The 13,323-nt window shown below is 38.4% G+C and overlaps 1 protein-coding gene across 1 annotated transcript in view; it reads left to right on the top strand.

The window, feature by feature from the left end:
* The first annotated feature begins 10,537 nt into the window (after positions 1-10,537).
* The window catches only part of lrrc7 (leucine rich repeat containing 7), a 52,932-nt gene continuing 50,146 nt past the window's right edge, over positions 10,538-13,323 (top strand). The window contains exon 1 of the mRNA XM_078259906.1: positions 10,538-10,735. Coding sequence (XP_078116032.1) covers positions 10,547-10,735 — 189 coding nt within the window. The 5' untranslated portion in view covers positions 10,538-10,546. The remainder of the gene's footprint in view (positions 10,736-13,323) is intronic.

Below are 13,323 nucleotides of genomic sequence, written 5' to 3'. Positions count from 1 at the left end.
TTTGCTATTAGTAAACTGTAAAGCGATGTGGATCAGACTGCACTGTACATGAACTGGTATATCGTATGTTGTACCTCGAGGACAGCGGGTTCATATTCAGTCTTCAAAATATTAAATCAAATTGACCTACAACTTTTAATAACAAGTGTCGCCCTGTTATTAGTATGATCTATGAATAGTTCAAAGCTTCTAGGTCGAAAGCTGTAAGACATGACACTGTAATAGTAGACTATGTGTGTGTGTGTGTGTGTGTGTGTGTGTGTGTGTGTGTGTGTGTGTGTGTGTGTGTGTGTGTCTTTTCTTTCTGCTTTACTCTCCTACGGGCTCTGAAAGCTGGATGAGTTGCTGGGACACCAGCATGGCAAGGTGACCTTAAATAACTAAATAACACACACATACACAGACATGCCTCCACTTACTCAAAAATACACAGACTACCATTAACATCAAGAGTCCATTGAAAAGCCTCTGTGTCTGTCATCTCTGTATCAGGTAAGTCATCTTAGTAATCACAATTCCCTTTCCCACGATGATAATGTAATCTCATCAATGTTTGAATTGAGTTATTTAAAGCAACAATTAATATTTTTTATCAGTAACTTTGTCTGTGTCTCTGTAATCAACAGATATACTTAAGAGGGTGTATGTGTGACATAGTGTGCTTTGGCTTCACACAAAACCTTTTTTGATTATCTTGAAATAAGGTGTCTCCAAACTTACCTCAATTAAATATAACTTGTCTCCTGCTAGTTGTACTACTGCACTTACTTTTAAAAAATAATTATATGCCTATTTTTGAAAATATTTAGTTGTAGTTTGTAGACGGTCCCTAAGCACTTGTCTTGCCGTCTCACCACCGGAACACCGAAACTAAACAGAGGTATGAATTAGCACAACTTTTATGCATTTCTTTCACATCTACTGCAGTCAGATTCACTGTGTTCACTCGGAAGGAATCACTTCACATGGGTAGGCACTTGTAATGACATCCAGAACATGTTAAGAGGCTAAAAGCATGTTTAAAACCTGCCCCGTTTCAGCCGCATTGGGGGAGAAATCTAGCAGGAGGATAACTCGTTGTAGGCAACACGATTATTTTCGTTTTTCTCCCTACTGACAGCACTACGTGACAACTAACAACATAGCTACGTGTTGAAATTGACCGGAATTCTCCTTGTATGTATATGTGCTGTAATTTGCCACTTTTTAAAAAGAGATATTCCGGTGATTATTTTCTGACACAGTTTACGAGTTGGTTTGTCCAAATTGGGACGATTAGAAGAACAGATTAATTAATTAAACTAGGATTAGTAGTATTTGTAATGATAAATATAATTTAATTATATATATATATATATATATATATATATATATAGAACTAGATTAAACAGATTAATTAATTAAACTAGGATTAGTAGTATTTGTAATAGATAAATATAATTATATATATATATATATATATATATATATATATATATATATATATATATATATATATATAGACATAGACATTAGACATAGACATTTGTGCAACAAATCTCCAATGTTCAGCATCACAACATTTATAGCTATTGCTAATTTCCAATGCCCGTCCCTCTTAGGGGTCATGATGGAATAAAGACATGTGTGACGTCTAAAGAAAAGTTTAAAGCCCTCTCTAGTGTTTATATTCTCCATAAATAACCATCCAAACCATCTCTAAACCAGCTGGCAAGCTGAGATGTCACAATATTTTCACATGCCTTTGGTCTACGTGAAAAGACAAACTTTAGTTTTGCAAAATGGCGAGTAAAGTGATCGTTGACTTTTACTCTTGGCATGCTGATGAATGAGACCAGAGAACCCAATCTGTGGGGATTTCTTTGTTGTCAAACACAAGATGATGAGTTTATCTTTCCAATGAATCACCTCCCTGAATTTAAAAATGGATTTAGACCGAGACGCTCTCATAGAAAGGAAAAAAACAAAAAATACCGTGCTTGATTTAAGATGGCTTCCCTTTCTGTGTCTTGGTAGGGGGTGGGATGGAGGAAGAGAAAAGTTAAACACAGAGACAGACGGAGAAAGAGCAGAGAGACAGAGAGAGAGACAGAGAGAGAGACAGAGAGAGAGAGAGAGAGAGAGAGAGAGAGAGAGAGAGAGAGAGAGAGAGAGGGGCCTGAAAGGGAAAAGAGAGAAGACAGAAAGAGGAGATGTGCCATGGCGTCTCAGGCAGAACTGGGCCACTGAGCACAACCCTGGAAGAACAGAAAGAAGAAAAAAAGAAAAGACTGGCCTGGAAACAGGGGAGAGAGAGAGAGATGACAGAAGGAGAGGAGAGGCTCAAATAAAGTATTTCCTCTGTGAGCTTCACAGATACTGAGGAACAGTTGGACGAGTAAAAAAAACCAAATAAGTTCGGTTTGGAAATGTTTGTGAACAGCCAGTTGACTTTCTGCTGACAATGACATCACTTTACATTAACACGTAAAGTTGTTTTTATAGTACCTCTGATAGGGGTCAGGCTCCTATAAAGGGTCTGGAAATAAATGTGAGGTTGTGAGATGATTAATGGGAGAGGAAAAAACTAACTTCTGACACACAAATTTGTATTCATTTTTTGAATTTTCTTGCCCCTTATTATTTCTTTTTAGCGGTGGTGCCATGTTCAATTTCATAATAGAAAATGGAAACGATGGCCAAAGACAACAGTAAAAAATTGGAAGTTTCCTTTTAAATAATGACATTTTAAAGTGTATATATTTTTCATTTGAAGCGTCCAGTGACTATGTTCATGTACTACACATGAATCATCCATAACACAATATTGTCTTTATTTGGGCTGCAACCTTTCATTCACAAACTTTTTAAATAAATCAGTAAGCCGATTCATTGTTTAGTCTTAAGCTTTTCGGCATGTGACCCTTCAACATGTTTACTTATCATCTGTTGCATAAGTCTACCGGTAATGAACAATAAAAAACCCTGCATCACATGCGTCCTGTCAGCCTAAGGGATACTATATAAGCACCACAGGTTCAATTCAGGCATACACTCTATCCCTGCGTTTCCTGTCTGTATTTATGCTGTCAATTAACCCAATAAAGGTCAACATTTATTTTGGAACCCAAAGATATTCAGTTTACAATAATATATTACAGCAAATACTCCCATTTAAGAGACTGATAAGCTAATTGACTAATCAACTAATTATTTCAGGAATACTCTTTATTAGCTAACATATATATGCTTTGTACTGAAAATCACTGCAGTAACCCAGATATGTTTGATTCTGACAGCACGACTCTCTATCTATGTCTGGCTGCTTGTTTATTTGTCTTTATTACATACTATTTATATATATATATATATATATATATATATATATACATATATATATAGTCATTATATCACTGTTTGTCTATCTAACTTCCTGTCTGACATCTGTTGGTATTTGTCTCTGAATGCAGTCAGAAACTTTTCCAGTAGAGAGAGAATGTGGGAAACATCTTTTTCAGGTCATTTTGTGGCTCAGTTTAGGTAACAATGTTTGACCCATTTGGTGCATTTGTGTATTTGTTCATTCATGCATCAGAGCAGAATTGATTCCTACATTTTGGGTGCAGGTGAATCGTCAGCTGTTCTGTGTTTTGTTGTTGTCGCCCGATTGTTATTTTTAGTGTCAGTGATGTAAGGGTCATTGAGTTTGTCAGACATGCCACCTGGAGCCACTGTGGCAGACCGATCGGACTGGCTGCAAGTGTGAAAACGCCCCAAACCATGATTCAACAAGACTGCGTGGTGATTCCTTCAGACTTTGTCCTCACCAGGAAAAAGAAAGCATTCGTAATCTGTTTCAGCAGCAAAAGGTGGATGTAGCATGGCATTGCCATACAGCTTTAATAGAGAAGAGGTTGGAGGTGGATAGATGGGTCTACAGTGTGTGACCAGGATTCGTGCCTTGTCTTCTACCAAGACTTTAACTTTAATGTTATCCACGAAGGAGCAATCTTACACACCTAACACTAACCAAATAGCTAACTAAATTTAATCGGACCTTAACAACAGCTGCAACAGATCAGAAAAAAGGACTTTTGCACTGGCATGCAACCTATTTTATTGTTTAGTGATTTTAGCTATATATGTACACTAATGTTATCTGATGCTGATGTCCACGTTGACATTGTCCACTCTGTTGACTAATTTACTTCCAAAAGGCAGGGTCATTGTTCACGGTGAAACCAATTGCATGATCTCCCTGACCGACAAATGTTTGAAAATAATATTGCTGCTCCCTCAAGTCACTGGCTTGCGGTTGCATGGTATGCCTCCACCATTTCTCACTAATCAATGAGCTTTCTTGTTAGCAAACATTGTGTAAATAAGCAACCAACCACTTTCTCCAACAATTTATGTGACGTTGTTTATTTTTGTTCATAAGTAAGGGACTTACAGAAGAGATATTCCCTTTCTCTGTGGAGTTTGCATGTTCTCCAAGTGTCCATGTTGGTATCCTACCACATAATTGTAGTTCAAAGTAGAGCTCTGATTATTTTCATTATTGATTCATCTGTCTTTTTAACCAAAACAGTGAATCAATTATCAAAATCATTGCTCTTTTATTTTCTGTCCATCAACTAGTCAACTAATCGTTACAGCTCTAGTCCAAAGACAGGTTAGGTGAACTGGTAACTAAATTGCCTGTATTTGTGAATGTGAGTGTGAATGGTTCAATCCATATATCAGCTCTGTAATAGACTGGCGACCAGGAACAGGAGAGGTGGGTACAGGTGATAGATGGATTATTATGTTGCTACATATTTGTTAAACTGACCCTAAGTCCATTCATTTTATAGTTTCTAGAAGCAGAGTTATAAAGAATGCACAAAGATGCACTCAGAACCTACACGTTCATACGTTCATATTCATTTTCTTCATGTGCTTATTACTTGTTAATGTGTTATGTGGCTTGAAGATATCCCAGATTTAATTGACTGTGAGGCTACAAAATACCCAGAATGTCAAACTTAAATTCCAACATCAATATCCATTAATTCCCTCGAGATACACCTGTACTTGAAACGTCAAGATCGTTATTTCCTTGCTTTTTAATCAGGAAGCTTAGAAATGTTTAACGTCCCAACTCAGAACCATAGACTGTAAATATTAACAGACTATGCTCAGAACAAAAGACAAATAACGGTGTGTTTGTGTGCTAGTGCTGGTGCAGGTAACTGCTGTAAGTGGTAATTTAGTTAATGTAAAAAAGACAGAACAAGATGTAAACTGGCTCCCACACATGCATGCACGTACGTACGCACGCACGCACATATGCACGTATGAGTGCATGCACGTACCCGCACATGTATGCACGCACACAGCTCAGGGATTTGCTTGTGAACTGGGATGTGAAACGTCCCTGTCACAAAGTAGTCTTAAACTAAATGACTGCCTGCATGTGTGCATGTATGTGTCATTGGTTTATGTGTGTGTGGGCATTTTATGTTTGTCTGTGTTTCACATGTGTGACTGTTTAATCGGAAGAGAGTGCAGTAGCCATGGGGTGAGTTCTGCAGCGTGCAGCATTCACACCTCTACAAAAAAAGAGACATGGAGAAGCTGCTCTAAAGATTTTATTCAGGTGCACTAAACGTATCTGATATATTTGAGTCTATGTGAAGCGTCGCCAAATGTGGAGCGATCGCCCACTGAGTGCAGCATGTTCTGTTTTATGACAGAGAGAGAGAGAGAGAGAGAGAGAGAGAGAGAGAGAGACTGAGTAAAAATACACCCAGCTCCTGGGAGACGGTCTCTATGGCAGCGGTTACTATGGTGATAGCAAGGCTGCACGTGAAGTGATGGCTGTCATGGGACTCTAGGGAATTCACCCTCTCGAGCTGCTGGAGGAGGCGCACACACAGAGACACACACACACACACACACACACACACACACACACACACAAACGATGAACACAAATGAACAGATGGAAGAAAACAGGCCACTTGAGGGGAAATTTAGGAAGAGCAATGACACCAGTGGTGCAAATTAATTTACTCAAGTACTGTACTTAAATATGATACTTAATACTTACTATACTTAAGAGGGGCATATTGTACTTTTTACTACATTTATATAGTTGCTAGTTACTTTGCATATTTTGCAGGTAATCTTTTTATACAAGGCATACATCTTCTAAAACTAGATGCATTATTCAGTGAACAAATATTTCATTCAAGGTCATTCTTGTCTGGAATTAAATACTTAAAGAAATGTTTTTTCCTATAAAAAGTGCAAAAATGCTGCCTCAAAGACTTTCTAATATAAACTTTAGTGTCAACCCAGTTTTTGTTTCTCATTTTTAAAGGGGTTGTATTGAAATACTCCTACCCTAATAGGTGAAATACCTATGTCATTTCACAACAAAATGCACGTGTGGCCGAAACCGGCGATCAAAACATAGAACAAAGAAGCTCAGAATACAACACACACACAGGAAGTTTGACTTCATTCTCTACTCAGGACATCGAGTACAGCCCCTTTAAAAACTGTTTAGAATATTCTTACTACACCACAAAAAAAGTCTTAAAAGACTAAATTACTGACAGAAATGTCTTTATGTTAACCAACTTGCAGATTAAACTGCAAAAAAAACACCCAAACCAACTACAGCAAAAATGCTGCTCACAGATAAATGCACCAGTTATAATTATCCGTTTACCATAATGAGAATTCTAGTGTATCTAATGGGAATTCTAAGTGTATTTTGCTGATAATACTTTGATATTCTTGCTTAAGTAGGATTTTGAATGCAGGACTTTACTTGTAATTGAGTATTTTGGCATTGAGTTATTGCTACTTTTACTCAAAGAATCTAAATACTTTTCCCACCTCTGCTTGCTAGTGTGTAAATGTGTGGATAAGTGTGGGTGGCTGCGTGTGTGTAGCGTGTGTGGGCAGGTGTGTGTTAGCAGTTCTTGCAAAATGTCTCACTGCTCACGTCTTTATTTCTTTAATGTAATTATCATTGTACTGATATGAGCAAAGCTAAATCGTGTGTGTGTGTGTGTGTGTGTGTGTGTGTGTGTGTGTGTGTGTGTGTGTGTGTGTGTGCGTGTGCAATTTGCGTACTGGGAGCTTGCACACATGCATATGTAGTGTTGCCTCTGCAGAGTCAGTCTGCTCTGTCATGCTGTTTCCATAGCAGCAGCAAGAGCCACCACAGCCAACCACACTCACTTAGTTTCACCCCATCAATGCCAGTTTGCTCTGACTCTCTTCCTACCTGGCTCTCTGGGAGTCTGAGCAGGACTCGATACACGTCAGTGTCCCCCTTACATTCATTCATTTAGACCAGAGCACTAGAACCACAAAAGAAAGCAAAAGATTTTCAAAATTCTGTCCATTTTCCTTCCACAAAACGTGATATCCATGACTGAACAAGAGCTGAATGTGGATTATTAAATCCCAAATGCTGCTATATTGTGTTAAATTTGGGTTACACTTTACTTGAAGGTATCTACATAAGAGCGACATGACACTGTCATGAACATGTCATAAAACATTATAAACAAGTCATAAACGTTTATGACATAACGCTTCTGTCATGACAAGTTAGGGTTAGGGTTCATGTGTCATGACAGTGTCATGTCACTCTTATGTAGAAATCCTCAAGCAAAGCGTTACCTAAATTTGTCATCTTGTTGTCATTTGTCTCATATGAATCTTTTGAAATGTAATCCATAGATTCAAAGAGTCTGGGCAGCTCCACTGTGCATCCTTCCTGTTTTGTGCATCTTCTTTGTCAATATTCTGGTTTCTTGTGTAAAATCAGCTTCTGGAGAGGTGTCTGTGTCATGAAGGTGACTGCCCACAGCCGGCGCTTATCACTGCCCATGTAAACAACCTCCCATTTGCTCCTAATATTTGTCATTGTTCCTGCTGTTGTTGTCTAATTCTAATGGGTAGCATCAGCTCTGATCTCTTTTTCTCTGCTCTCTATTTTTTTACATCAGTAGACTGTTAGTGCACAATCAAACAGCTGCAGTATCAGTAGTTATTAAAAACAGGTTTACCAGACTGCATGCTGATATTTATACTATCGATTTTGCCACATCATTATCCGCAATACTTTTCAGTGCTTTTTTTATGGGGTCATTTTGGAAGAAACAAAAGTTAGAGAAAAGACTTTATGACTGTGATTACTCAAAGAAAAAAAGAAAAAAGAAATCAAGCAAAGCCACAAGATAAAATAAAAATAAACAAAATACAATGTTCTATGCATATTCATATAGCACATTTCAGCATCAAGGCAATTCAAAGTGTTTTACATAAAACATGAAAAAAAAAATAGATAAGAAAGAAAATAAAGGCTTATAACACTTTTTAATCCTCTTTAATCTGTAGTACAGTTCTATCAAAAGATCATACCAGCTCTGGTCAGTGTTGCTGGTTTTGGAGCATTATACTGGGCCATCTGGCTCTTGGCTGGGATGTCAAGCGGTTGATTTAGAGAATGCCGATTTCACACCTTGGGTAGTCATGATGCTAGTAGCCAGGTTATCACGCAGACTGCCTGCTTACTCGGCCAATGAGAAGATCCCTGATGCAACTTCTGCTGTGTAACTATGACGGAGCATGTCATCCGACATGTGTCCTCTGCTGATTGGACAGCCGCACTGAAACCAAACATTTGAGAGGAAATTATAACTGTTCTGACATCGACCAGAAGTCATATAGACTTCTGGTCAGAAGTCCAAAACATATAGACTCATCCCACATGAATGGGAAATATTTATATAAAGTAACGTCTTGTGTCACATAGTTTCCGTTGTTTTGTTGTAAAGGATCTCGCACAAAGCAGCAGGAAGTCTTGACCTGTGAATGTGTATTCTGCTCCAGGCCTGGAAACTGTTAGCAAAACATTAACTATTGATGGTGAGGCTGTTGCAGCTTGTTTTATGAAAATGTTACATTTTATACTTTATTCTTGACCATCTTTAATTGGCAAAACGGCACAACATGGGTTTTAGGTTGGGATGAATGTAGGCTATTAAATTAATCATACAGTATTTCAACAGGTGGAGAACAGAGGTAACCGTGTCTGAAACACAGACAATATGATATATAGGTGATTTCTTACTGTGAATAATAAAAGTTGCTCTCTGTTCGATCATGTAACCACACAGGAGAAATACAAGACATAAAAATGTAGAAACTGTAGAAACAAACAGTAAATCCCAGCTCGCCTCATTACGCCTGCTTTGAACATGACTGTGGATAAGGATGTATTTATTTTAATGGTCCAACCCTTTTTAGATAAACAGTCCTGGAGCATAACAAGCCAGTCAATTCAACAAATTTCAGTGCCCTTACAATTAACTAAAGCAGATAACAAAGGGTGTCCTCACAGTGCTTAAGATCACTCTGTCTATCTTCTGAATTCATCTGGTCACACTGTGCTGGACATGTGTGTGTGTGTGTGTGTGTGTGTGTGTGTGTGTGTGTGTGTGTGTGTGTGTGGGTGTGTGTGTGTGTGTGTGTGTGTGTGTGTGTGTGTGTGTGTGTGTGTGTGTGTGCGGGTGTCTCTTTGCTCTCCACACCTCATTTTCTCCTCCTCATCCCCCCTTTGGACTCCCCTCCGTTTCTTCAGCTTCACTCCTCATCAGCTCCTATTGTCTTCTTACTCCATTTCTCCTCATCACGACTGGTTTCAGCTCATCCAGATCAAACAGGAAATTGAGGTGGCAGTCAAGATAACTGAAAATTCCCTCTTTGTTCTGTTTGAAACGGTTGGCATTAAAACCTTTTTTATTTGTCAGTAGATTGAGTGTAGTAAGCCTTGAATGATGAATTGAATGATACATCCTCACTCAAGGATTTTAATATCTGTGGCAGGCTGTTCTCATGAGCCATTTGTACGTGTACAATAAGTAATGCACATTCATTTGTATCTATTCCACATATTTATTACTGTAAGCCACACATTGTCTGCCAGGGTTGTGAAGGACTGCAGTCCAGCCCAAAATTGCCAAAAGGCAGAGTTCACCTTGGACAGTTTGACAGTCTATCACAGGGCTGTAACCCATACTGTATGATAAGGCTCTACTGATGAGCTGAAAGGGCTGATTGAAGTGTCAATTTAACACTGATGTCATATAAATACTGTCATTTTTACACCCTCATACCTAAATTAACACTTTATTTATTTATTACCCATCAAAAGCATGTCACCATTAATAAATGCAGCTCACATGGTTGTTATCAAATTGTTATTTTAGAACATTTTAGAGAAAATCCCAGACATGAATTTTAAGGACAGCTCCACAGGTAATCTCTAAAGAAACTTATTTGATGCTAGTTTTATAATTTTCTGACTTTTTGTTATCTTTTAGTGATTTAGCCTAATAATGTAACAATAATCTACACAGGAGCACAGTGAAATGAATAAAGACTCCTCACATATAATGAGCCTGTTGATGTTCATGAGTTCAGCAGTCTGTCTAAAATTAATCTAACGTCATCTCTCTCCTCTCCTCTTCTTGCCGCCATAGTGCAGTGTCTGGAAATGACCACTAAGCGAAAGCTAATTGGCCGGCTGGTGCCGTGCCGTTGTTTCCGTGGCGAAGAGGAAGTGATCTCAGTGTTGGATTACTCCCACTGCAGCCTGCAGCAAGTCCCCAAGGAAATCTTCAGCTTCGAGAGAACTCTGGAGGAGCTCTACCTCGACGCCAACCAGATTGAGGAACTACCCAAGGTAACGCTGAACCATGTTAACCCCTCTCTGCTGGAACTTATATCTAACCTCTAACCCCAAAGCCCAACATGGTAAACATAACTTATAACCATTTCTTGACTACCTGAACCTGGACCAAGGCCGGCCGGTTGATTCTTATGCAATCCTTGCAAAACATTAGTGAAAATCCATTGGCTAATATGTGTTGCACTTTCTTTTGATCTTGTTCACTTTAATTAAAATAAGCTGTTTGCTTCACACCTTGTTGTAAGGTAAGTTTTACTTTCTGACCTATTACTTTCTGACCTATTAGTGGAAAGCCCAACAAATATGCATTTTTTGCACTTACACTCTTACATAAAGTAACTGTAAATGTGACATATTTAATTGCTTTGTGGTATGTGACAAAAAGTTGATCTTTATTCATTTCCTCTCCACTGGTTACTTGGCTGCAACTGTAAGTTACGCCCTCAGAAGTTGACACATTTGGATATATTAATGTTGTGGGATCACCAGTGATGTTCATTTAAAGGAATTTACAGTTAAGCAATGCTGCTAAGCTTTGCTACTCTCAGATCTTTACCACCAGTGGGGCAAAAAAAACCTGAGTGTGGCACCAAGGCCAAGCCTCAGGCATACCCAATGTTTTGAACTGAATGCCAACATTACTGTTTACATGCTATTATCAGCATGCTAAAGTGATTAAGATTTGTCTTCTGTGGATCATGACTGTAGAAAATTGTAAGTGAATCCATTCAATAATTGTTGATATTTTACTCTGGACTGCATCCTAGGCCACCCAAGACTTTCAGAAATCCTCCACGTGAGCAGTAATGAGGCAAAATGTCCTTCCAATATTTCAAGGAGAATTACAGTTGCTGTTTATAGGAGGGCTGTTTCATTTTATTGATATCCTGTCCTGGTTTAAATGACAGAGATGTTGAACTGGATTTCTAAATATAACCTGCATGAATGGAGACAGTCTAATAGGGCTGAGTAAGTGGCAAGCCAAACTTGTATTCAACTGACAAAAAGCCTTGACAATGTGTATGTGTAAATGTGTGTGCCAAGATTGAATAAGAGATGTCAAGGCTGCCAGAGTAATTGGCCTCATTGTAAGTGAGTAGAGAGCTCCTTTAGTGCGTGTGGGTAAGTGATTGTGTCTTTAAGTATCGTGGCCTGGCCTGGCCTGACCCACGGGCACCTAGCAGCAGATCTTTGGCCCCAGTGCTCCTTTTACAAAAGTGACAGTATGGCTGACAACATGTCAATAAAATATACTAAATAGGCGATCTAAAAATATTTTGTGCACAAAGCAGCATTTTATTTTGGGCAGTTAATCATTACATTTGTTAAATGTCTGCATAGATTTCCGTTTCTTTGTGCAAGTTAGGGGACTTGGAAAGTGCCTGCAGGAATGAATGTGAGAGCATATGTTTGTTTGAATTATGAGAAAATGACACAGAAATTGCACATCGTCGGATAGTTGGGTGTTTTGTGTGAAGTATGGTACACATCAAATCAGAGTGGGTGAAGTCTGGGTGACACTTGGCAGATTAAGGTGCTACTGTACATGTTTACAGTACACTGGCCTCAGTACAACAGATAGCACACTCTGGAAGTGTTTTGACACCCCCCAAGTGATATTTTAATTATCAGCTCTTGAAAATGAGGTTAGAAAACATGGAAAATGAAAAACAGTTCACTGGATAATCCATTGAACAAAATGTTTGCCATTCTTCCAAATGGATTGAGTTCAACTGTTGGAAATGCTCAGCATGTATCCTATGGGAATGCCATACCACCTATAATGACGCTGATGGAATTGAGGTCACCTGTTCAGAAGGCACAAAACATGAGCCAAATTCTGTCCCTTTACCAGGTGATGATCCACCATATGGGAACTGAGTGTGGTTATCTTTTGAAAAGTTCTAAGAATGTGTACCTTTTGTTTGGATATTGGTGAATAAATGTTTTGATGAATGGGGCTGAAATTGGCTGTAAACCTATCAAAGGTTGAGATTTTATGCTGATGGTTTGCCAGCATGATGTATTTTTATGATTTTCTGATTGTTATGAATGAAGGCATTCGCTTTCTGAGAATATAGTTCCCAGTATGTAGAAGATGGCTGTGTCTCATGTGATCTTGTTATTTGTACACGCTGTGACTATACAAATCACATGTAAAAAAAACGCCCGGAGATGAGAAGGGTATGTATGGACTTATCTAACTCTGGGGGATACGGTGAATAAGCTAAAGTCCCAATAAGTCGGCGTGATCTTTTAACTTTACTTCTCTTAAGACACATTCACTGTTAGCTCTTGATTTTGGTCTTATTCCTGAGCATTTCATTTTTGAGTTTGAAAGTTTCTGATAATTATAGCAGTTGACCATCTGGAAAAAGATGGTCGTAGACCTTCAGTTAAAATGATTTAAACAAATTATTCTTCATTTTTGTGCTTTGGCTTTTTGTATGTGTTTTAATATTTGTAGCATTTCTGTCTGTGCTTTTGCCTGTTGTGTGTGCTTTGGTATTTACAGTTTAGCCTTTCTGTACTCTAAGTACTTTCCTTTTTATGCATATGCTTTCACTCTTGTATATGTTTTG

The sequence above is a fragment of the Sander vitreus genome, chromosome 9, assembly GCF_031162955.1.
Source record: "Sander vitreus isolate 19-12246 chromosome 9, sanVit1, whole genome shotgun sequence".
Lineage (NCBI taxonomy): Eukaryota > Metazoa > Chordata > Actinopteri > Perciformes > Percidae > Sander > Sander vitreus.
Note: the sequence above shows the minus strand (reverse complement) of the source record. Positions and strands in the feature narration are given on the sequence as shown.